We start from the raw sequence: 26,542 nt of genomic DNA, 5'->3' as shown, positions 1-26,542 counted from the left end.
GGGCTCCCAAGTTTTTCACTAGTGTGTGTGTGTACAGTAACAAGGACAGTTCTTGGCATGTGCGGACATTGATTGATTGGTTGATGGACTGCATGGCTGACGGGGCAGAGAGACGGCAGGTGTCTTAACAGCTTCTATTCTGATGGGCTGCTGGTGAAGGTATGTGCTGTTGAGCCTGCCATGAACGCTCTCCCTCCACTTCAGCCTTCTCATTTCTTCATGGATCTGTCTGGATGTCACTTCCTCCAGAAGCCTTCCCTACCACTCCACTTCTCCCCAGTAGAGTGGATTTGTCTGCTGTGTTCATATTAGCATCCTAAACCACGTATGCTGCCCGTTCACCGGTATCGCTCATTTAGACTTGGCTTTGTGAAAGCTGATTGTCTCTGACACCTTGCCCAGTGGCTGGCTCTGAATAGGCAGACATATTTATTTGAGGTACTTGATTTTTGAGTGGACAGACGGGTGGACAGATAGATAGATGGATGACATTGTGTAGCCAAAAATTGCATTTCTGTCCCTGCCCAATTTTGAAGATTCTCCTTCAGTTTGTACTTCCTGCCGTTATTTGAAGGGCCATTCTTTGTCTGTAATTGTGTCTTTGTTCAACGAAAAGCACCAAGCAAAAGCAGATAATTTATTTGATTACTGCCCACTGAGTTATTCTTCTGCTGTCAGCCTCATGTCTTAATCACCTGAAATCATGCTTACGTGTGTCTTGATAGCTTTTTTGGTAATTAGTGTAGTCTGTGTTCATTTGTATACTGTCAGTATGCTCTTGAAATGTTTTGCTGTAAAGTCAACTTTAGTATAAACTGTGAGTCTTGTTTTATTGTGATGATAATGAATGTATGAGGAACTCTGTAAAATTCAAACCAGTCTTCAAGTTTGTTCTTCAGCTGGAGGAACCTGTCCACTGTCATTTAAAAAAAGAAAAAAGAAAGAAAAAGAAAAGCTTTATTGAAATATAATTCACATACCGTAAAATCCACCCTTTTAAAAAAGTTTCCAACTTAGTGTTGTTTAGTATATTCACCAAGTTGTGTATGCATGACTGCTATATAATCACAGAACGTGTTTTAGCATCCCTCAAAGAAACACCATACTCCTTAGCGGACATTCTTCATTCTGCTTTCTGTCTCTGTGGATTTGCCTGCTCCTACAGTATGTGGCCCGTGTGTTTGGCTTCTTTCACTTAGAATGATGTTTCAGAGGCTCCTCCGTGTGGTATCAGTACTTCATTCCTTTTTGTGGGCTGAATAATAGTCCATTGTAGCACATTTTGCTCATCCGTGCATTAGTTGATGGCCATTAGGGTTGTTTCCACTTTGCGCTATTGTGAATCATGCCGCTGTGAACGTTCATGTACAGGTTTTGTTGTTGACATAAGTTGATATCTTATCAGGATTCAGTTACTGACTGTAGATTACAAGTGAGTGGAAGTTCAAAGAATGTCATCCATGTATAATAAACACACAGAAATCATAAATGTTCACCTCAGTGAGTGTTTACAAAGTGAGTACACCTGTGTAACAAGAACCAAGCTCTACAAAGAGAACACTGCCAGGATCACTGGGGGCTTTTAGATGTTGGCTTTGGTTTAGGTTGATTCATTTACCTGCATGCTCGGGTAGAGCTGAAGGCTTATCCTAACTGTATGTTTGGAACATGAGCTCAGTAGGTAGTTTGTTGTAGGAGTGCGGCAGCTGAAATCACAGACTCTAGGGCATCGGTTGTTTGGTTTCAAACCCCAGCTTTGCCATTTATTAGTGTGAGACCGAGGGCAAGTTGCCCAACGATCTCTGAGCCCCAATTTCCTCATCTGTAAAATGGGGATAACACTACTTTATAGGAACGATTAACATAAGTAGATTGCTTAGAAAGTTGCATGGTAATCGTGCTAAGTGCAGTATGTGTGTTACCTCTTACTGTTGTTATGATGATTATTATTGTGTTTATCTCTTCATTAGAATGTAAGCCCCTTGTCTGACTGATTTATCTTTGTATTTCCAAAGACTAGCACTGTGCCTGGCCCATAATAAACTTTTGAGGAAGGAAAGGAGGGAGGGATTTTAAATCATGAGTGGCAGAACTCCTAAATCCTTTCCTGAAACCACTTCTGACTTCTACTCTGTCTTTCATTTACAACAGCTTTTGGAGCTATTTGACAGCGAAGACCCTCGGGAACGGGACTACTTAAAAACAGTCTTACACAGAATTTATGGCAAATTTCTTGGTCTTAGAGCATTTATCCGAAAACAGATTAACAATATTTTTCTAAGGTAAGTGAAGGGTGGGGGGGAGGATGAGTAAAATTGGTGGTTTCATAGAAGTGTTAAGTAAACATCAAATATTTGAACATCATGTACTGACTTTATTCTTTCTTTCCTTTTTAAAAAAGGTTTGTTTATGAAACAGAACACTTCAATGGTGTAGCCGAACTGCTGGAAATATTAGGAAGGTAAGCACATTTTTAGCTAATTGCTAATCTCAGGTGAATAACATTTTGCAAATTAGATTCAAGTGGCACAGGGCAACTCTGACCTAGATCTCTTGCTGTATGTACATCGGGTACTCTAATTTGTGCCTTAGCCTATTTCCCAGCTGACCCTACAAGACGTGATTTCTTGTTCCCCCTTGTTCCACAATTAGGCATTCCTAATTCTACCGGAATGACTGAAAGAGCTAACAGTTTGTTCATTGCTACAGAGACAGTACATCTGATTGCAGCCAGGCCAGTTACTCCCAAACACCTTATTCTTTCTTGTTAGTTTCTGGGCTACCTGTCCTTTGCCGTATCTTTTGACCACAAGTTCAGATAAATTGGAAGGATTGCCTTTTTCACAGGAGCCATGTACCCAGGTGTAGTTCTTGAACAGCTGCTGCCTGGACGAGTTGAATGAATTGGAATGAGACAGCTGTTGTGTAGGTTTCTACACACAAGGGAGGTTAATGTAACTGGACAATGTGATTACTTAGTCTCTCCCCCTAATAGGAGGAGAAAAAGAAGGTGGAGTCCCATGGTTTTTTCTGTGATTTCCCCAGGCTGGGCTCTATATCTGTGGTATTCTTGGTCTGAGAAGAAATTCCAGGAATGATGTCTACAAACGGAAAGGGTCATAAGTGAGCAGTTTTAGGGGGAAGGAAAAATAAAGAGTCTTTGATCGAACAGCTTTCTGTTGCTCAGAATCATTTACTCGGTTTAAGAGCATGAGAGCCCATGCCAGGAGATCATCAGCAAATTTTCTTTAATTTCCTTCCTGCTTAAATGTGCTCTTTGAAGTAACTGGGAAATCTTGGATGCCGCTGGGGTGGGGTTTAGGTTGTTCTGGACCCAACAGAAACTGATTCCGATTTAACCTGGTCCTTCCATGAACAGGTGGTCTCGGTTTAGCTGGTTGTGATCACGCTGCTAATTCATGTATCTTTTTTCTTTTTCCTAGTATTATCAATGGCTTTGCTTTACCTCTTAAGGCAGAACACAAACAGTTTCTGGTGAAAGTGTTGATCCCTTTACACACTGTCAGGAGCCTATCACTCTTCCATGCCCAGGTAGAATTTTATGCAAGTTCTTTTGGAAGCAAAATTAAAAGTTTATCCTCAGTGTTTCTTTGATATTGATATTTCCTTACGTAAACAAACAAACAAACAAACTCGTTCAAGTATAAAATACTTCCCAAGGAAAGTTAAAATGTGTGTTAATGTTTTCTATGCATAAGGGAATCATGGGAGTATTTTTCAAGAGGGAGGAACATCTATTCCGCCATCTCATTTTACAGAGAACTTTAATGACTTGACTAGTGCACAAAATTATATATTGAACATAGAATAAAATATGTGTGTTTTCCAGATTTAGATCTCTGGACTTGTAATCGTTTTTGAGTGTTCTGGAATATTTGATCTCATCCTCATTTGCATCAGCCTGTCACTTGCTCTCTGCCCCCTCTCTTGGTTAATTCACTATTTCCTTCTCACTTTCTCCAGGCAAATAAGCACACTCCCAAGTAAACAAATCAATCAGTACTTTCACATCTTTTTATTTTTAGCCTCTATGACTTTAAAAAGCATCCTCTGTCTTGTCCCAAGTCTGGTTTCCATGCTAACACTGCCTTGCGTGGTACGTGTGTCCCTAGGGGACAGATAAATGATGTAGTGGCATTTTAATTTTAGTATTCCAAACCAATGGGAATGTTTTGAGTTTGCATAAAAATGTCACACATTTTTCTGAGCAGTGTTCCTCTTTAAATGTGAAATTCTGTGTTTCGAGGAAAAATTAGTCCATATGTTTCTAATTTCGAACACCATCAAAATGTTGTTTCGCAAGGGTGGATTTCTTGTCCAAAAATCTTTATGAGCCCTTTTACAAATCTTGCCTCTGGTTTTTGAAATCACATTTCATGATCGTGTAAAAGAATTCTTACCTAGCTGGGCTAGCATCAGATGTAAAACTTCACATTTCTCCCGGTTCTAACTGTGGCAGGTACAACCTTTTATCTCTTCATGAAACCGCTTCAGCCTGAATGGGCCACTTTAGGCGGTCAGCAAGAGGTTTAGTAAGTGCCTGCCTTTCGTGTAGGACTCTTCTGGAGCCACAGTAAAACCCCGTGCTGTTGATGTTGGCACAGAGAGAAAGGAAGCCCATGCGATGTAGCTTAGACTGTATGTAGATGAGATACTTTCAGAATATACTAATGTGATTTTTCTGCTTTTCATTAGCTGGATACTTCATGTCTCAGTATCCTTTTTTTTTTTTTAACAAAATTCCCCTGGGGTGTTATTAGTGTCAGTCTTTGGCTTGAAAAAGTAGCTTTTTATTTCATTTTATATATATTATATTTTTAGGATGAATTGAACATGAAATTACTAAAACCAGAGTCTAGAAACTTTGTAGGAAGTTTTGATGTATCTTTGAGCCCTTTTGAGTATATAGCATTTCCAATTTTGTCTTTCATTTTTCTGTTTCTCCAGCTGGCATATTGCATAGTACAGTTTCTGGAGAAAGATCCTTCACTCACAGAACCAGTAAGTATTTTTTCCATAATTTCAAAAGACTTCAAAATGACTAGTTTTCATAGAGTCTATGTGGACAATTAAGTACCATTGTTTTTCTCCTTTTCATTTTAGGTTATTAGGGGGTTAATGAAATTTTGGCCTAAAACATGTAGTCAAAAAGAGGTAAGTGCTTAATGTCAGCGTGTTAATAACTTACTAAATACTTTGTAGAGTGTCAGGCTCTGAGCTGATAAGTATGTGTAAAAATCCATGATCTCGTCTAATCTTCATTTTATCTCTGTCAGGCAGGTCTGTAAATATTCACATGTTACTAGTTTTAAAATGGAAGCATGGAGAGCTGAAGTAGCCTGCCTGAGTAGACGCTAAGTGGAAGGGAGTGGGTCAGAATCCGCCACCCTGATTCCTGAGCCCTGAACTTTTATCACGCTCCGCTCAGTCCCAGGGAAGCCCAAGGCAGGCTCTGGTCACGTGCCCCACTGTCTAGCTTTATCGAAGTCACCTTTCTAGTGGCCACCCTCATGGTGTGGAGGTTTTGGTGTTGCTGTAGATAGGTGCTAAAGCCACCAGCCCAAATACTCCCCATTTTAAAATAGAGTATAGATGGGATCTTACTGTCTACAATTGTAATCTATGTTACAGACCTCTAGTTCCAGCTCTTCAGAAGTGGCCCTGGAAATCCCTGACCTTCAGTCATTTGTACTTTTGCTAAGACCTAACCAGCCATGTGCCCTGTGAGGAGGTTGTAGGGGAGGAAGTCTCTTAGCTTAGCTGTGAGCCTAGCTGGGTGCCAGACCTGCACTCACTCTTCTATAGAAACCATGTGGAAAATGGCCCAGCAGGAAAGGTCATCTGTTAGCTTGACATTTTGGGAGACTTGGGGGAGAACTCCTCTATGTGTCTTGACAAATGGCAAGAGTCAGCTGCCTACTTTGTATTACTTTTAACAGAAATACCCTCCTTTTCAAATCCGTTTCAATTCTCCAAAACCCTACTTTATACAATTTCAAGAAGTCTTCTGACTTTTTAATACCTGTTAGACAAAATTAAACTCTACATTGCTGCCCAGATGCACCTCAAGATTTGAAAACGTTGTCATATGTCGTATTTTAATTGCATAGTTGATTTTTTTTTAAGGTAATTATTTTTCCGTGCCTAAATGGGTAACTCTTTTATTTCTCTGTAAGTTTTCCGTTGTATTTAAAACAGTCGACTGTGCTATTGATTTGGCTCCATTTTGTGATCTAAAAGCTCAGTTTCTTGAGACACATAGTGCCAAGGCTGAGACTCGTTGTGCTTTATGGTGGACAGTTGTGCGCGCTTACGTGTGTGTGTGTACGTAAGTGTGTGGAGGCGTGGAGATGGGCTCAGTGCGTGCTAATGGGATTAAAATGGTACCTGCATGTGGGTGAACCTGCTCATTGGTGTCTCTCCGTCTCTGTTAACTGGTGAATCCTACGGGAGCACCTAGCACGTAGCAGGGGCTGAAACACTTAGCAGATACCTGCATGTGCCACTGTGGACCTTTGTTCATCATGCAGGAGGACTGCTTTTCCCACTGTTTGAAAAATAAGAGTAGGGAGGCAGATGCTAGCTAGGTGAGAGCAAAAGAGGGGAGAGCCCCAGGGACATTGCTGTTTCCCAAGGGCCCTGCCGCCACATGTAAGTGCTCCCTCCCCCCCCCCCCTCTTTCTGGGTTAGATGTAGCACGTAGAGGAATTTTTCCAAAGTAAATGGAATCATATTTTCAAAGCTATAGGGACTTTGCTTTTCATAAGTACCCTCTGGTGAATTCTTTATGAAGTGAACATCTAACGTAAGACAATGCCTAATTTTTTCCTGTTTGGTTTTATGTGTAAATTTTTCTTAAAACATTACAAACTCTCATGACTTCTCATCATTCATTTGGATTTTTTAACGAAGTACCTGAGGTTTTGCGTTTTGTATGTACTTACAGGTCATGTTCCTTGGGGAGCTGGAAGAAATATTGGATGTGATCGAACCCTCCCAGTTTGTTAAAATCCAAGAACCTTTGTTTAAACAAATTGCCAAATGTGTATCTAGCCCCCATTTTCAGGTTAGTAATAGAGGATGAGCCAGAGTGGCCTGTGCAACATATGTTATTTGGTAAAATTTTATTTGTATTGAAAGAAATGTAATGGACACTAGCTACCTGTGGTTTTTTATTTGCTATTTTCTCCTATGATAATAATTTTAATAATGACCTCCTCTATGTTGAACACCTGTAATAGGACAGCCACTGTGATGATGCTTTCTGTCTAGTGACTTCAGTGTTCATGATCACTCTGCAAGGAGGGCATTACGAGTTTTACAGATGTGAACACTGAAGTTCGAAGTGGTAAAGTAATTTGTCTCCAGTAATATGGCTGAGTAAGGGGTGGACTGGTAGGGTTCCTGCAGAGTGTAAGAGAGAATGCGAAATAAAGCTTAAGAGACAGAACACACACATTCTGTACTGTGCTAGACGCTTTACATGCATTCTTTGTAAACTTCAAATTCTCCTACGGGGCTCTCCCCACCCCCTCACCCTCCCTGCCTGCTGTGTTCTAGAAGAAAAAATTGAAATTCAGAGAATGATTTGCTCAAGGCCCTGAGTTCATAAGGAGGGAAGTCCCTTCAGTGTAGCTTCTTGTGAACGTTGGTGACCTTCCTGTGGCACCAGTCTGCCTCCTTGTGGCCACTCTGGGGGAATCACAGGGAAGCGAACCCAGCCACCTTTTCCTCAACTGGGCCTATTGCTGCAGTGCTTCAGAACCCACACAAGAGGGAAGGGGGTGACCTGGAGCGAAAACATGTTAGGTTTTATGCCCTTTCACTGTTTCACCAAGGTCCACATCACAGACCTTGAAGATTAACTGTTTAGGTGCTGCCTGTTGACCGGAACAGATTGTTCAGATTGTAGCTGGTAGCACAGAATCACACACTGTTAACATGGTAGACTTGATGGTGAACTTTTCCCCTGAGCTGTCAGTATTCTGAGTAGGTAGGAGACAATTGGCTGTAGTTGTCGTTTTAATTTTTGACCCAAAGACATTAGTATGTTAAGGCAATGATCTTGTGACAGTCTAGCGATTATACCACAAAGCCAACCCAGAGAAAAAAAAAGTGGAAGCCATTTATATGAACCGTTACGTTGCATTCAGATGATACAACACATGTCCAGAAAAACAGACCAAAACACAATTGCAGGATACTGTGTCGGTGTTTGCATATTACGCATGGCCTGAGTGCTCAGGCTTCTGGATTGTCTAACTTACTTTTCAGATTTCATCAGGACGTTTGACATTGTGGAAAGCAAGGACCAGAACTGACTGATTGACACTCTCTCTCTCTCTCTCTCTCTCTCTCCTTTTTTCTTTTTTCTCCCCCCTCCCCCATGTCTTTTAAGATCACCAGGGAGCCTTAAATGATGCTCAGAAGCTTTAGAAAGGAGACAGTGTCTAGTCAGCTACTGCTATGTCCATTCAGGCTTCTGTAACAAAGTACCACAGACTGGGTGGCTAATGAACAGGAGAAATTTATTTCTATGTTTCTGGAGGCCGGAAGTGTGAGATCAGGGTACCGGCGCAGTTGAGTGAGGCCTCTCTTCGGAGTTGCAGATTTCTTGTATCCTTACTTATCAGTGCTGTTGTATAAGCACTAACCCCATTCATGAGGGCTCCATTCTTACCACATTAAGTACCTTTCAAAGGCCCCCTGTACTCATACCATCATCTTTGGGGCTTAGGATCTCAACATATGAGTTTTGTGGGGACACAGGCATTCAGATCACAGGAGGCTTCTATAACAAAACACCACAGACCATGTGGCTTAAACCACAGAAATGTATTTCTCACAGTTGTGGAGGCTGGAAGTCTGAGATCAGAGTGTCGGCCTGGCCTGCTTCTGGTGAGGGCTCCCTTTCTGGCCTGCAGATGGCTGGCTGCCTTCTTGCTGTGTCCTCACATGGCCTTTCTTTGGTGTGTGTGTGAGGAGAGAGAAGATCTCTCTCTTCCTCCTCTTAAGACCACCAAGCGTATTGGATTAGGACCCCACCCTTATGACTTCTTTTAACCTTAAGTACCTCCTAAAAGTCCTGTCTCCAAATACACCCACACTGAGGGTTAGAGCTTCAACATATGAATTTGGCCAGGGTGGGGGGTGGGGGGGGGGCAGGGGGAGGCAGTGTAGTCCATAGCAGAAAGAAAAAATAATTCAAAATTATTTGACAGAAGTAAGACTTAGAACTAAAGAAAGAAGGACAGTAAAGAGGTTCTTCTTTTTCTTTCTTTCTTTTTTTTTTTTTAAATTTTTAAAATGTTTATTTATTTTGAGATAGAGTGCGCACTTGCACACGAGCTGGGGAGGGGCAGAGAGAGGGAGAGAGAGACAGAATTCCAAGTGGGCTCCATGCTGTCAGCGCAGAGTCCAACTCAGGGCTCGATCTCACAAACCATGTGATCATGGCCTGAGGCTGAAACTGAGAGCCGGACGTTTAACCAACCGAGACACCCAGGTGCCCCAAAGAGGTTCTTATTTATTCATTTCCTAAGTGTTCCTTGGTGTATCCAGCAAACATTTTTCAAGCGCCACTGTGTGTAGTCACATGCCTTTCACTACTTGCCCACCGTGTGGCTTGGAGGTCAGACGGCTCCCACTAGAGACCACTCCATGTGCAAGGAGGACCGTGGGTCCCAGGAAACTAGTGGTTCTGTCCTAGTGTTAGACATGCTAATTTTTGCTTTGCATAAGCATTGCCTTTCCTCTTTAAGGGGCTTTGCTGGATACTGACTTTCTGTAAGTGATTTTGCATAGTAACACATACATCCATTAAAATACTTGTTAGCATTAACTAGCAGGTAAACATTAGACTTGTAATTGGATGTAGGAAAATCCTAGGTTTCTCCTTCTGTACCAGCATCCTCTGGTGGGCTCTTCAAAAGTTCTTCCCTTTGGTTGTAAGTTTCAGAGCAGCCTCAACCCCGTTCCTCCTCTTGTCCTTGGCTCTGCCTGCCTCAGCCACGCCTTATGCTTCACGGTTTCTAGACCCATTGTCCATGTTAGCACTTCTGCCGTACTTTCCTGTGATTCCCTCCACCTGGAATGCCTTATCCTTCTTTGCTTCATCCTTCAGAGCCCCATTTAGATGCTACCGCCTGTGTTACATTGCTGCTACTCCTCCTCTCCCTCAGGTCATCCAGATTGTTCATTCCACTCTTTCCTCGGGCTCTTTGTTTCTTCTTTATCGGTACAGCATCTGTCACGGGTTACATAGGATAGGCCCGTAGATCCCCCCTTCCCCTGCTGGCATATGAGCTCCAAGGGGATAACAGAGTAAAGAAGTTAAGAGCAGGGACTTTGGAACCTGCCACTTGCTAGCCATGCGGATTTGAGGCAATGGCTTATATACTCTGGGCTCTATTTTCCTCATTTGCAAAATGGAAATGATGGCGCTTGTGCCATCGTGAGGTCATGAGGATTCAATAAGGTCGTGTGTGTGTGAAACACGTAGCACGGTGCCTGGCATGTACTAAACATTCAATAATGACTGTCTTTTTTGTACTCTCAGGGTCTAGTGCCTCATGAGGCCCGGGATTTTTTTTTGAAGCAAGTTGAATAATGTAAATGGAAAGGCTTAATTTCTCAGAGTCTATTGGTGGGTACATCTTGTACCATTTCATTAAATTATTAAATTTAAATTTAATGTAAATTTAATTCATTAAATTAGAATGTAATTTTTTAATCCCTCTGAATGAAAGAAGCCACTCTTTTTTTTCTTTTTCTCCAACTCTAAAAAGCACCCTTGTCAAGATTTTAGCCTTTTTGAGATTTGGGGTTTGGTTATTCTTATTTTAGTTTCCTTTTGAGATTGTTTAGGTTATTTTTTTTTTTTGCCTTCCTTTGAATTCATAGAGTCCATTGGCTAGCATGGTGGTCAGAGAAAAGGGACCTGACATAGCAAGCAGGTGTCTGCACAGCCAGTGTCCCTAAGTCCAGGAACTGAGTGACTTTCTCCTGGCTGATGCAGTTCAAAGGAAGGGACCAGAAATAAACTGTGGAAAGAGTGTGGTCACGAGCCTGGAGTCCCAGTGCTCACCATTTACTGGCAATGTGAGCTTGCCAGGTTGTTAGCCTCTCTGAGACTCAGTGTCTCCATCTCTGCAAGGAGCACACGACCTTACTCCTCGGACGGTGGCAAGGATGGGACGTCCTGTGTGCAGTGTTGGCACAGTGGCTGGGCCAGGGGACGAGCTGAGCAAATGTGACTGGCCTGTGGGGACGGGTAGCTGGGTGATTCTCAGCAGCTGGTGGCCGAATGTCAGCCACGTGCCGGGCCCTGGGGTTGGTCTGAAGTGTGTAGGATGAAAGAAGGGAGCCAGAAGAGAGTTGAAGACTTGAGGAAGGCAGTGTGCATTAGAGAGGAAAGGTGTTTGGAGTGTTGGGAGGGAAGATGTGAGCTCAGATGAAATGGGCAGTATTGAAGGAGAATACAGAGAAATAATAGGTAGGGAAACTTTTTTCCTTCCCCTAATTGATGAACCTTTTGGGAACTCTCTAAAAGATTTGAAATCCACAACAATGTAAAGTGTGATTAATACTTAATTTCACATTTGATTGAATGATATAAAAATAGTCTTAAAATATTTTTGTTTGGAGAGATTTTAATTTTGTTTTATCTGTCTTTTTTGCTCTCTTAATATTTTCTTTTTCTTTTCCTTTTTAAAGGTGGCGGAAAGGGCACTGTATTATTGGAATAATGAATACATCATGAGTTTGATAGAAGAAAACTCGAATGTCATCCTTCCCATCATGTTTTCCAGTCTTTATAGGATTTCAAAAGAACATTGGAATCCGTAGGTTTTCAGTTTCTCCCCTCTTCTTCCTATTCTCCCTCCTCGCCCTTCCCTCTCTCCCTCCCTCTTTCTCTTTTGCTTAATAAAGTCTTGCCATGTGCCAGATGCTGTGCCTGTTGGTGAAGACGGATATGTGAAAACTCCTGTCTTTTAGAAATTCACTAACTGGTTGGGGAGACCCACAAGTAAACATATTTTATAAAACAGTGTTTTTTAAGTGCAGTTACATTAAAATCTCTGCTTCCATGAGGGGCTCCTGACTTGTCTGTGAATGTAGCAGAGCTTTTTGGGGGGTGGTCTAAAGTGAGAGGAGAGGGTTGCTGACATTGACGAGGGGGTAATGCTCAAAAGGATTCTTAAAGCAATGTGGCAGGTGGATGGGACGGGGAAGCCCTTTCATAGTGAGTCTCATCATCACATTAAAAGGCACAAACACATAAAAAGCACCTGTCAGGTTCTGAAACCTGCAAGTTTGGGAGGGCTAAATTACCAGGTCTTTGGGGGAGGTGGCTAGAAGATGGGGTGGAAAGGGAGAGTTCACCTCCCTCCCCACATGAACCTTCACCAGTGGATGATAAGGAAATACTAAGGAGTCCTAAGGAGGAAAGTGCTTTGAATTGATTTGCATTTTAGCACGATCCATTTCTTAAAAACCCAAGTCTGTCATTACAAATGTTCTCTAGGAAGACAAGTTTAAAATCACTGAAGGATATGTTTAACATCTAGTCCTATGAAGGTTAAAGCATTCTGTATTTGAATGGCTTTACATGTGTCTCTGGAATAGAAAGAAAATTTAGTGTGGTATATGATATTAGTAAGATGTAATTAAGTATATTCCTAGTATGCGTTTAGAAGTTTTGCATACAGCTGTAAAATATCACATTTCTTATTTGCCAAATTTTGTTATTAAAACTCATAAAAATAAAGAACTGGTAAATAATTCTCATTATGCAGGTAGTCTCTTGGGGACGTAGAGAGTGGTTTTGGCAAGTGTCTGTAGCTGCTCAGTGCACTGTATCTGGCTCTTGTCCATCACTATCCATTGTATGTGAGAAGGTCATTTCCCTCAACAGAAGGGAGCTTAAGTTTTCCTTTTAATAGGCACAGGGCAGAACGACACAGCAGGTACATTTATGTTTTGGAAGCATCAAACCCACGGTTTTTTTGACCTATGGCCTGACTTTTACCAGTGCCTTCTTCAGTGGTGTTGGTAGCAGATTTGTTGCAAAACAGAAGTAATGGGCATTTTTGCAAAGGGCAGTGCTGTTTAGACTCTAGTCTGAAGATATCGAGCCCATCATGGGCATAGTCCTGAAGACGTCAAGAGCTTATTCTTCCACTTGATGAATCTATGTGCCGCCATTTTGGCCATTTAGCTATGTTCCACAGCTAACGGCAGCCATCACCAGCTTGCCGGTCACCTCAGCGACACTTGTGTTGGGTTGGCGAGGGAACTTAGCAGGAGTGAATGGACTGAACCAGATCACAACTAGAAACTCAACTCATTAAACTGCCCAACTTACAGGGGTTCGGTATCCTGTCTTTGAATATGAATAACATACATATTTGTTTCCATGAGAACAGCTTTTGATTTTGATGAATTATGTATATTATCACTTTAAAAATAAAATTCTGTGCAAATTCTGGTCTCTAAGGTTAGTCCTACCACAGGTGCTCCTTTTTAGGGTGAAGTTGCTTTATTTTTATTCTTGCCTTTGTATTAAATGAAGTTAACAAGTGCCCACAGACAAGTCTATTCTGGGTACCAATAATTAGAAGGGCAGAATTAGATTTTTCTTTCTCTAATCCTGCCAACCCCTCCGAAAGATATCTTGCCCGGAACAGTGAAGAATGGAACTCTCTTGGTGTGGAAATGAACTGTAGGTCGTTTCTAGTTGTAGCAACTGAAAAGGGATGGAGATTTTGCAGTACAAGGAGCTTGTTCAGACACAGGTTCCACTCTCCCTCTTTCCATGCAGCTCCCATTATGTAAGACTAACCAACGTGTTCTCTTGTCTCTGTGCTTCCCAGGGCTATCGTGGCGCTAGTGTATAATGTGTTGAAGGCATTTATGGAGATGAACAGCACCATGTTTGATGAGCTGACAGCCACATACAAGTCAGATCGTCAGCGGTAACTTTTTAAAGCTTTTTTGTCAGCTGTGCACAAAACTGTTGAGTTCTCTCCTTGCTCTTTGCCGCAGTTGCCCGATCGCACCCGAAATCATAAGCAACACACTTTTATTTCTTTCTGTGTTCACTTTTGCATGCTCATTTGCTGTGTCTTTATTGGTGTGCCACTAAGGAGCAAAGGGTCAGTTTGAGAAAGGCTGCTTTCCTCCTTCCCTTCAGTCATGTGTCTCTTCTACCTCAGAGTTAAGGGCCTGGCATGTAACTGGTATTTCAGGCCCATTTAAGGAATCCATCAGGTAGTTTGCCATCCGGGTTCACTCCCATTCTGGACTTATTTGAGCTAGAATTGGGCAGATCTTGTATACTTCGCTCTAGCAAGAGGGGTGAGGCACCATTTTTGTTTAGCTCTTTGGCCCAGAACTTACTTTCTGCTCTAGAACACAACAAATTCATTAGGACATAAAGGACAGTGAAAAGAACATGGAGGTGAAGAGTCTGGTATTATACAAATTTTGAAATGTTTGTGACCAAAAGGGAGCAAAAACCAGTTGAATTCTTTACATAAATGCTTATGGCTTAGTAAAGCCCTTCTTGATTTCATTTATGTGTGGTTTTTCAACTTCATTATTTCTTGTTCAGCATGTCTGACTTTCTAAAAGAGTTTGTCTTGGTCCGTTTGGTTTGCTCTAACAAAATACCACATATGGGTGTTTTATGGGTAGCTTATAAACAATAGAAATGTATTTCTCTGAGTTCTGGAGGCAGGAAGCCAAGATTATGGTGCCAGCATGGTAGATAAGGGCCCTCATTTCTGATTCATAGCCAGCACCTTCTCACTGTGTCTTCACATGATAGAAGGGACAGAGAATCTCTGTGGGATCTTTTTTACAAGGTCACTAATACCTTTCATGAGGGCCCCACCTTCATGACCTAATCTTCTCCCCAGAGGGTAGCTACTGAACCCATCACCTTTGAAGGTGAGGATCTCAACCTAAGAATTTTGGGCAGGATGGGATGCAAATATTCAGACCTTGACATCGATATACTTGGAGAACTTGAGGAAGGTCTAGAGAGCTTGTTAGTAGTTGGGCTTCTGGTTTCGCTTTGATCCAGAAGCAAATGTCAGCTTTGTATAGTATGGACTTTGTATACTATGGACTTTAGAAGATCCCAGGGGTGTGTACGAGCATTCAGACCCAAGACCTTGCTGAACCTCCTGAACAGAGCTATGTGTGGTTCCCTTGCTTCTTTGCTTTGCCTGATTTTGCATGTGTTACTTACATTTTACTGATAAAAAGAGCAATGAGGGGAAAGGTTTGGTGGCGGGCAGAGGACTATCATAGTGATTTTTTTAAAAAAATTACCAGAATGTGGTTATATTCAAAAGCAAATTTAATTATGGAATATGGCAAGTGGTTTACCTGTAGGCAGAAGAGGCTGGGGTATTTTATACAATATTGGGATAAATATCACTTATGGGATATGTTGTGCCGTACTTGTAATTTAAGGAACTTTCAATTTAACTGTTTACAGTTGTTGTAAATTATTACGTTTATAACCCTCCTTGGCTCAAACTCTTAAAGTCTTTATTTAAAAGTGTTATTTAAGTAGAGGAAATAAAGGGCACATTCTCATACTGTGGCGTACCATTAAAGAGTGTGTTTTACATAATGTCCTTTTCTTTTATAGCAACTGAAAACCCGTAATTATTATCCTCTTTCAATAAGGATGAAAGAAAAATCTGTAGAATCCCATTAAGAGAAATAAAGACCTTATTTCTAAAATATTTAAATTGAATTAAATTAATTCATATGTATTGAATTTTGGTAGCTTATCATTTAAACTAAATAGACCAAATCCTTGAAAAAGATACCTATTGACCAAGGGGCCCAGGAATAGACTTGGTGAAGTTGATTCTGAAGATCTGGTGTATTAGAGTGACTTACTATGAGCGGACTTTAAAAAAAAAAAAAAAATTTTTTTAACCTTTATTTGTTTTTGAGAGAGAAAGACAGAGCACGAGTGGGGAAGGGGCAGAGAGAGAGAGAGGGAGGCACAGAATCTGAAACCGGCTCCAGGCTCTGAGCTGTCAGCAGAGAGCCCGATGCGAGGCTCGAACTCGGAAATGGCAAGATCGTGACCTGAGCCGAAGTCGGTCGCTTAACCAGGCGCCCCCGGACTTTTTTTAATGAAAGAAGAACTTTTTTAAAGTAAGGGTAATGTTTTGTTAAACGATCAATAGAAGATTGTACTGAATAGATGGAAACGTTGGCTGCTCCCTGGATGTGAGACTAGGGAAAGGGAAGAAAGAGATTTATTTGCTACTATTAGAGAAGAGCTAAATGGAAGAGTTTACTTCTAGATGGCACCAAGTTTAAGTGTTTCAGTTTAGATAAATTTTTTAAGTATTACAAATCTGGAAATGGTGAGTGGAAGAAATAACTAGCATTGTTATATGCATATGCTAACATTAGTGCGATGTGAAATTGAAATTGGAAGAGAATTTGACAGTAATCCTAGCATGACAGTATGGTTAAGCTTTAAAATTCCCACCTACAGGGAGAGAAAAAAGTAGGAAAGAATGGAATGACAGTAAACTACATCAGAAATATTTAGAATATTTGAAGGTAAAGTTGTCAGTATAAAAGATGTTTAATAAGTCAGCATAAAACTCATCTGGAAGAAAGCTCCACAGGACAAATTGTATTGAATGCCATAAAACTTTTATTTTTTTAATGTTTATTTATTTTTGAGAGACCAAGAGAAAAGTGTGAGCAGGGGAGGGGCAGAGAGAGAGGGAGACACAGAATCCAAAGTAGGCTCCGGCTCTGAGCTGTCAGCACAGAGCCTGACCCCGGGGCTCAAACCCATGAACCGTGAGATTGTGACCTAAGCCAAAGTTGGATGCTTAACCGACTGAGCCACCCAGGCGCCCCAGCCATAAAACTCTTGATCACAGATGTGAATGAAATGCTTCAGGAACAAGGTGATGGGTGTTTTAATGACGTCAGCACTTAATTTAAAGTTCAAATTAGGACAGTGTGAACCTAACATATGTTTAACCTGTGTTTTAGTCAGAGAGAGTTCCTGGGACCCCTGGGTGGCCCATGGTTTTGTGAGTTCCAGCCCTGCTTCGGGCTCTGCACTGAACCTGAGGAACCTAATAGGAATTATTTCTCTCTCTCTCTCTCTCTCTCTCTCTCCCTGCCCCTCTTCTGCTCACACACACTCTCTCAAAATAAATAAATAATTTTAAAAATTAAAAAGTTCCTAAACCCTTGCTTAACACCTTTTTCCCCCTCCAAATGAAAAGGCCATCAGTGTTCTATGGTAACATTTATTTAGACCTAATATTATTCCTAAACCTTACTGAAAAACCAAAAATGATTAATTTACCAAACAGCTTACTTACAGTTAAGAATTTGGAATTCATGATTGGAGGATCATCCAATTTAGTCTCTATTGCCCTGCAGATATAATTCTTAGAGTCAAAATTACCGGATAGAGACCTGTTGGAAAAATTGTTATGCCCATTGGAATTCATATTGTGCAGATTGTATTTGAAACAGCTGACACTAGTCATAGTATAAAGGCCTAAATTATCAAAATATTAATTATGAAATGATAATATTAATTATTATACTACAGAATCAAATATTTCCTCAAGACTAGTAGAATGAGAATATAAAATTAAGTACTTCTAGAGATTGGGGTTAATTTGTATGGCCGTAGATATCAAATACTTTTTTAAAACTTGGGGATGACATTAAAAAATATGAGGCATTGGAATTATATACAGCTTTCACTTAACCTGTGTGGATTTCCCTGAGTGCATACTGTACTGTAACTGAGGCTAAGGCCTGGCTAGCTAAAGTGGCACAGGGACCATATCCCCATGGCTGAGATGGCAGGGCCCCCACTTTCAGGAAGGATCAGATTCACAACTCTTACCTGAGTCTGCTGTTTACTGGTTCATCACAGTATGAGAAAGCTAGGGATAGCAGTGGATTATTTTTAATAAATGGGAATGTACTTAATTTATGGTATAGTCCTATATTCCTTGATTTTGTATTTTCTATCTGGTTGATGTTAAAATTAACATCCTTTGTTTTATCAAAATACGGTGATATAAAAGGTCCTTGGCAAAAAAAATGTGTTGACCCTATTTTGGACGTCCAGTTTTTTAGTAAAATTTATCAAATTTACCAGTCAAATTGGTATTGAGCCAAATTTGAAGGCTTGGAACATTAAAAATTTGATTCATGATACTGTCAACGAAGTTCCTTCCAGATCGTTACAACTCAAGTCACAAAAGAAAGAACATTTTATTTGGTTGTATATATAGGTATAGAATAAGTTAATAACATGGATTTTGTGGTTGATTAATACTTGTAAGAACAAGATTCTGTTAAAGGATTTACTACACATGGTGTAGGGAAAATAGATAATAATAAAGGGAAAGTATATTTTCTTGACCTACTACTTGCTCTGCATCAGTATCATCCCTAGCATCCCTTTTGAGAAACTCTTTGGAGGCAAAGAGAAAATTAGATTTTAACTAGGTCCCCAATAAAAATCACTTAATGTGTCTTTGGACCTTTAAGATAATGGATACATAGAAGTGACCTCTATTTTTGTTTCTTGGTCATTTTGAAGTTAACTTTCATTGTTAGGCTAAGTAAAAACGAATATTAATTTGAAATCTTAAAATAGTCTTGTCATCTCTTGCTCAGTACATTAATACAACGTTTCTGTGTATGTAAGTATGAAAAAAAAAAAAAAAAAGCAAGAGAAAAACCGAAATGAAGAAATACCCACAAGCTTAATACCAAACTTTTCAAAGACTACTTCTAAAATATACATGGGGGAAGAGTAGGGGCAGTTACGGTTAGGTAATCTTTCCCGACTTTCCTAGTTGTTTACCTTGTATTCTGTTTTCTCCCCAGTGAGAAAAAGAAAGAAAAGGAACGTGAAGAATTGTGGAAAAAACTGGAGGATCTGGAATTAAAGAGAGGTCTTAGACGTGATGGCATAATTCCAACTTAACAGAAATAACGACAGCAGCATCACTAACCTGTGGAGTCACACATTTATGTAGTAGAAGATGGGAGGAACAGTTTTCTGTATTGTGCACCTTTGCAGTAGATTTCACATTTGTTTCATTATTACAACAGCACTGTATATACCTGTCTCTAAGTAAAGGAAAAAAAAAAAAAAGGACTTCAGTCCAAAGTTTGGACAGTAGATGGACTTCTCAGAACTTTGCAAACATAATCATTGTTCTAACCCTCTTTAAAAAAAAAAAAACACAAAAAAACAAAAAACAGTCTTCAGAGATCTGTTGATGAAATTGCTATGTTAAAATTCTATTATCAGGAGTTCCTTATTTATCCTTAGCAGAGAGTATGAAACAATTTTCAAATGTGAACAATCTTAAATTTAGCTTGTCTTTCTGCTAAGCTGTTAAATGTATTTATAGTAATGGAAGAAAAAAAAAACTGTCATTTCCTTATCAGTTTGTATAACATCCTCCTCTGGGTAACTTGACTGTAATTTAACATCTTTTCCTTTTGCACATCTTCATGAGTTGAATGTCCATGTGGAAGGGGGCCAAGAATTGTGAAGGTCCCTGGTAAAAGTTTTGTTTACTGGAGTGAACATCTTTCCAGTAACCAGGTAGTCCTGGTACTCCTTTAGTTTTAAAATTAGGAGTAAAAGAGAAGAGGTGATAAACATAGTAGGGAAGGGAATTTTGGGTTCATGCATCCAGTTTATGGTGGATCCAAATCAATGTCTTGAATCCTTTGAAAACAGGTACTGGGACATCATAGGCTTCAGTACCTGACCAGTATTAGTTGCATCCATCATTGAACACACATACCAGAGATGTTTGAGAAATGTCAGAAAACATCCTTTTGGACCATTTTGTAATAAGAAAGACAAACACTAAACAGTACAACCATGAGATTGATCACCAGGATTGTGAATCTAATTGGGAAGAGAGTTGAGCAAACAGCTTGGACTGTTTGGAGTTGTTGCCTTACTTTTTAATATGTATTTATAAAGTATTCCAGCAAAAGAGGATGTAGCCTCTGGGAAAAAACAAACATATTACAGTGTTTTTTGTAGATTCTCGTTCTATATCTCATCATAGCGCCAGCCCTGTTTTTAGCCAGAAAGGATTCAGGATAAACATTATTATGCATTCTGAATTGGATGCATATTCCTAACTACTGTATTTGTTACCAAAAGTGGTTCTACAAATGCTACTGAAAAAAAAAATCTGGAAATCCCTAATGTCCTGAGTATTAATAATAAAGTTTAAAAATGCTTTTATATCAAAGGTGCATTGTGACCAAATTGTTTAAGAAAAATCAAAAACAAAATTTAGGGCTGTATTATAGATCTATACCTTATTGGCTCTCTGCTTTGTATTTAAAAGAGGAATCTTACTACATCTTGGGGAGATAAGATGCTGATGAAATTTGTGTCCAGTATGTACTTAACCTGATGCGGTTGCATTATTATGTACTGACAGATACGTGTTTTGGAATTTATTTTCAGGATGCTTTTGCTTGTTATGGACGTGGCAGCAGTGAGTTGATAATCCTAAACCTTCACCTCCAGCAGTATTCGTGGCATAGGGCTGATTCTGTGTTCATGTATTGAATTGTGATAGTAGCAAACATGAACATATGAAATGTTGTTGCTCTTAATAGAAATATAATATCAATATGGACTTGTATATTTTCTTCCTTCCACTTAAATATAAAGTAGAATATGCAGTTTTATCGTTTCCAAGAAAAAAGGAAAATAAAAGCCGCTGACCTTTCTCCCCTATTAAGTGTTTCAGGATTATCAGGTCACAGTTTGTGCGTAAAAAAAGTCTGCAAATTATGGATATTGTCATCTCAGTAACTTTGTAAAACAAAAACAAAACTTGGCTATGTTAATTCTGAAAAAGAAACAGCAGTAAAAGAGTCATATGCAACACCCAACACAACATGGTTTAATTGAATGAAGATTTTTTTTTTTTTTTTTTAAAGAACGTTAATGGGGATTCAATGTAAAGCTGGCAGAGGCTGCTGAAATGAAACAACTTACTTTAAAAGTGCTGGAGCAAAGGTGCAAGTTCAAACACTAAAGATAAAAAATAAATTTGTAACAAATCATCTCCTTTAGCTCTTTTGATTTGAGCCCCGTTAGTTTTGAGTCTGCATTACATTTGTTTTTGACAGTATAAACTTGTTTGCCATTAATTCATCTTTTTAGATAGAGGACGTTTAAAATCCCTGGTTCATGAACTCTCTGCCCATTACAACGAAATGCAGTCATTTGCGATGAGAAAAACGAGGATCCTGTCGTGCACCTCTCCCTGCCTCCGAGCAAAGGTGAGGACTGCACAGATACCCTTGATGTTAAATCTGGACGTCGACCATTCCAAACTGAGAAGAACAAAGCCGAATTTTAGACATATGTACAGAAGCAATTATAAATTTATGTCTAAAATGTATAGGGCAACTTCTGAGAAGAAACGCTGTCTTTCCTTTTTTAAACCGGAAGTGACAATGTGACATCTGTCATGTTGTGTCCGGTGGCGCAGAGTAACCGAGGTGACCTGACTGTTGCACTCTGTGACATAGTTAAGGCCGTACTTGCTGCATTCACAGCAGCCCCCTCTCTCTGTCCTTTCCCACATTTCTGCTGTTGTTGCAGCCTGACTTAATTGTGACAAATGCATCTTTGTGTTCTATTTTGTTGGCTTCATAATTTCCAGAACTATATATAAATATATTTTTTAAATAGCAAATATTGTAGTTAGTGAGTGACGATCACTCCAGCCTCATCCCTACCATATTGGTTTCAGGGATAGGATAAAGAGTGTCTTTGGAAGAAAAAAACAAAAAACAAAAAACAAAAAACGAAATCAAACCAAACCCTGTGGTTTTAGAATGATGCCGAGGTCTTAGGCTGTGGGCCTAGAACAACCATGTGAGTGAACTGACCCATCTCATACTTTGAATCAAGCATGCATTCCTTTTCTCGTTGTGCAAGTGGTCCCCAGTTGTTTCCCTCCCGTGTTGCGTTTTTGTTCCTTTACATTTTATTATATTTTGCTCTCCCTGACATCTGACTTTTTTATAAAAAATAAAATAAAATAAAAAATAAAAAAAGTAAGAAATAACTAATACCCTCGATGCCGCTGGATACTCACAAGCAGGGTTATGCTCCTTCATCTTGGGCTTGCTTGCCTAAATGGAAGGGTTTAATTTATTTTGTACCTCCTTCTATGCGTGGGACAGTCCAGGAAAGAGCCAGGAATTGCTTGTAATTGCACCTGCTATACAGAAATGTATAGCCCTAGGCTCAATCACACTATGGAAAGAAAAAAAAAAAAGTATATTTAGAGCTTTAAAAGCTTTTTTATTTTTTTGTGGGGATCGGGGGGTGGGAAAGGGAAGATGTATGGATGTTACTGGCATTTTTAAGTCTTCAGAGTTTTTCTGTGTTTTTTTTTCCCCCTTCTGTTTTGTCCTTTGCCTTTAATTAGGTGCACTGAGCTGGCCCAGGAAGTGAAGAGATTCTCTCTTTTGATGCTATTACCAATGTTATCACAAAGTTGTGTCACCTGTAGCAAAAAGGTGGCACCAGACATGATCAGTGGTGTTTTATTTGCACATCAATATTTTTATTTTTATATTCTGGCTCAGCTGCTTCTCTGAGTGAAGTTAAGGAGTGACCCACAAAGGATTTTTGTAGTAGGCATATTGGCAATGTGTTTTATATTTCTCAGTATTTAATTTTGAAAATCTAAAAGGATTGTGTATCTTGAGAGAAAGTTGAGCAAATTTTGATCTAGTGGAATGTTAATTTGTGCTGCTTCCTGTGCACGATAGCAGCAGTAATCTCTCTCTTGGAAATAAACATCCCAGTTTATGATGTCTATGAATATAGGTTTCCTTTTCTTCCCTTCCTCCTTCCCACCCTTCCCCCCGCCCCACCCTGCCTCCTTCCTGCCTTCCTTCCCTTCTACCTTCTCCGTTCCCTCCCTTCCTTCTCTTTCTTTACTTTTTTTTTTTTTTGAAATCACTTATTGTAAATAAGTTGTAATCCAGACCTCATGTATCAATGGGGAACTTTCAAATATAAATATTACCAATACATTTTCTGGTTGTTGTCTGATTTTTGATTGAGGTCTCGTGAGAATGACATATCCATTGGTTTTCGTTTGAAAATTTCGCTTTAGCCTCATCAATCTTTTGGTATTGTAGTATTCTGTTGTTTTAGCAGGAGAGGGCAGCAAAAGTTTATGTTCCCTGTTAGAAATGCCGTGGTTCGTATTGGTTTTTCAATTTAATTGTGTGTGTGTGTGTGTGTGTGTGTGTGTGTGTGTGTGTGTGTGTGTGTGTGTGTTTAAAACAGCATCTGTTTGTCGGCAGAGGTAAAAATGAAACATTTTTGATATGAAAAGTTGCATATGAAAATTATAGACTGGTTTAACCAGACAGTGAAGACTTCTGATCCACATCAAAGTTCAAATGCCACAAAACAATCTTCCAGCTCTGGCTAAAATATGCTACTTCCTTTTCAAACACAACAAAATGCAAGCTGAATCTGAAACACTTGGAATTTAAGATGTCTTTCTTTGAAAAATGATTTACTTTCTTCAAAGTGGTAACAGAAACAAAAATGAAGGTGCTCCCAAAGAGAAATGTAACCTTCCCCTTTCACAGCCATGTGAGAGGCTCTGTACTGTGGGTGCATCCTAATAAAGCAGTGAAGAGTTTTCAGGTGCCTGGCGGTGTGTGTGTGTTTGTTTCTGTCCTCCGTGGCCATTTGAACCATACAAATAACAGATTTGATCTGCTTAGTTATGAGGCAGTGGGGTTGGTATGTTCAGGCTTTCATCTTGAGATGATTAGGGGGATGTAATGTTGGGCAGTGGTCCAGCGTCTTTTGCTTTATGGGCAAACTACTCCAAAACTGAGTGGCATGGTCCAGCAGTTCATTGTTTCATTCACAAGTCTACAGTTTGGGTGAGCTTGGCAAGGACATCTTGTCTCTGCTCCTCAAGTGTCGACTTGGGTTTATCAAGTGGGGCAGGAGAATTCACTTCCAACGTGGCTGGGACTCACATGGCTGGCAAGTTGGTGCTGGTTGTTGGCTTCAGGGTCAGCCAGAGGCCTCAGTTCTTCAAGACATGGGCCTTCTTGGGCTTCCTTATAGGGTGGCAACTGGGTTCTAAAAATGATTATTCTAAGAGACAGGAAATGTAAATTGCCAATTCTTTGAGGCCTGTGCCCAAAGACTGTCATGGCATCACTTCTGATGTATTTTATTGGTCAAGGAGTCACAGGGTCTGCTCAGAATCAAGTGCAGGGGACATAGACCTCACTGTGATGTGACAAGAGGGGTGTCCTCTTTAATCAACCATGGTATACTTTGTAAAGCATTTGATTTCAATGTGATCTGCTCTCTTGGCTAATGAAATCAGATTTGGAACTATGTGGAGTTAGTTAATGTTTCATGTTCAGATTTGGGGAGGGAAAAATCCTTGTAAATTCAGCAATTTTATATTTCAAAACATAACCATTTGTAACATCCGAAGATCACCCTGTTGGTAAGTTACAAGGAAAAGAAACTGGTAACAAAGAATTTTAGGGTTCAAAGAAATCTAAGTTGATTTCAATGAAATATCTAATTCTTTGTATAATATTGCCTCCTGCCTGTAAATAAATATTTATAATAATGGAGGCAAAGTAATGTATAGTCCAATTCCTGTTTCACAGATCTTTATATAATAGTGTGTCCTGTTAGGGGTGCCTGGGTGGCTCAGTCGGTTAAGCATCCGACTTCGGCTCAGGTCATGATCTCGTGGTTCATGGGTTCGAGCTCTGCGTCGGGCTCTGTGCTGACAGCTTGGAGCCTGGAGCCTGCTTCGGAATCTGTGACTCCCCCCCTCTTTCTGTCCCCTACCCAGCTCATCCTCTGTCTCTGTCTCTCAAAAAAATAGACAAATGTTAAAAAAAAGAAAATAGTGTGTCCTGTTGTTTCTATTAGATCAAGTTCACATTAGATTTGTTTTTAACAGGGACTAAACTATGGGATAGCTAGGGGAATTCAATTTTTTTTTTCAATGATACATGTTCATGATATAATTCCTTAAAAAGGCAGATTAAAAAAAAAAAGTTGCATAGTTGCTTCTCAAACCTAAAAGTCTGCTACAAGGTGTGCATTTGTAGATTGATTGGACCAGTGTTTTTTGATTGGCTCCGTTCATGGTCTCGCCCATATCCTGATGTTCATATTTTCTGTTTCTTCATTTTCTAATTTAGTTCACCTGTTTTGAAACCATAGTCTGAACTGGTCATATAGTTTGAGTCAAACTTTGCTGCCATTAGATGATCTAAGGCCTCAGAACCAGGATGGATGTCAGCCACAGCCCCCTTCATCCTTGCCAAATCTCTCAGGTAAGAGGTCTCTGGCTGGAGCACCCCACACGACAGCTGTGGACTTGGAAATCAGAGACCTTGGAATCGTTTGGCTTCTACTTTCAGCTGTGTGACTTTGGAAAGTTTCTTGATCTAAGCCTCAGTTTCATTTGTAAAGTGCAGGCAAAATGGTACTTTATAGTATTGTTGTATTTATTACATTAGATAATATGTATAAAGCAATTAGCACAAAGCTGGGCACATGGTAACCTGGGATTATTACCTGCAATAAATGCTTGTGTTATTTGCAGTAGTGACGTAACTATGAATGAATAACTACAATAGCTATCATTTATCAAATGCTATATGTCTTGTATTATGCGAAGAATTTTATATTTATCGTTCGGTTTTCACAACAGTCCTGGCGTAGAAGTCCCCATTTTGTGGATAAGGATAAGATAGCTAAGGCTTAGAGAAGTAGCCTTTCTGAGGTCACACAACTACCAAGGATTGAAGGAAGATTCTGACTCCCAAATTGCTCTAAACAGTGATTGCTGTCCAGTAGGATGACTGACTTATTCTGAGTACAAACACAACATTTTATGCCCCATAACTTAAAAGATTGAAATTTACTCCCTTGCAAGAAAGAACCATATTTCCTTTATCCTTGCATTTCCACTCACCATCCTGTCCATTCTAGGAGCTACCCCAAACTTCTTTTTTTTTTTTTTAATTTAAAAATTTTTTAATGTTTGTTTTTTAAGAGAGAGAGAGAGACAGAGTATGGGTGGGGTTTGGGGCAGAAAGAGCAGGAGACACAGAATCTGAAGCAGGATCCAGGCTCTGAGCTGTCAGCACATGGACTGACTCGACATGCGACTCGAACTCATGTACCATGAGATCGTGACCTGAGCCGAAGTCAGACACTTAACCCACTGAGCCACCCAGGCATGGAACTACCCCAAATTTCCGTGCCACACTCTTCATGTTCTTCATCCCAACCCCACCCCCTTTAATGTCAGTAGAAAATAAGATTACCAGCTGCAAACTTCTTTTACACTGACAAACTTAGCTGTTTTAGCCGCCCGCCCCCCCCCGCCCCCAGCCAAGGCTT

The 26,542-nt window shown here is 40.0% G+C and overlaps 1 protein-coding gene across 3 annotated transcripts in view; it reads left to right on the top strand.

Moving 5' to 3' along the window:
* PPP2R5E (protein phosphatase 2 regulatory subunit B'epsilon) overlaps positions 1-19,322 on the top strand; it is a 143,686-nt gene extending 124,364 nt beyond the window's left edge. For 2 of the 3 annotated variants that reach the window (XM_027065873.2, XM_027065872.2), the window contains exons 6-14: positions 2,152-2,282; positions 2,402-2,461; positions 3,444-3,552; positions 4,969-5,022; positions 5,125-5,175; positions 6,968-7,087; positions 11,737-11,864; positions 13,896-13,997; positions 18,943-19,322. In XM_027065873.2, the coding sequence (XP_026921674.1) occupies positions 2,152-2,282; positions 2,402-2,461; positions 3,444-3,552; positions 4,969-5,022; positions 5,125-5,175; positions 6,968-7,087; positions 11,737-11,864; positions 13,896-13,997; positions 18,943-19,042 (855 nt within the window). In that variant the 3' untranslated portion in view covers positions 19,043-19,322. The remainder of the gene's footprint in view (positions 1-2,151; positions 2,283-2,401; positions 2,462-3,443; positions 3,553-4,968; positions 5,023-5,124; positions 5,176-6,967; positions 7,088-11,736; positions 11,865-13,895; positions 13,998-18,942) is intronic. The other variant, XM_027065874.2, reaches the window with a different exon arrangement.
* The last annotated feature ends 7,220 nt before the right edge of the window (positions 19,323-26,542 follow it).

This window comes from Acinonyx jubatus, chromosome B3 (assembly GCF_027475565.1).
Source record: "Acinonyx jubatus isolate Ajub_Pintada_27869175 chromosome B3, VMU_Ajub_asm_v1.0, whole genome shotgun sequence".
In the NCBI taxonomy this organism is placed as follows: domain Eukaryota; kingdom Metazoa; phylum Chordata; class Mammalia; order Carnivora; family Felidae; genus Acinonyx; species Acinonyx jubatus.
Note: the sequence above shows the minus strand (reverse complement) of the source record. Positions and strands in the feature narration are given on the sequence as shown.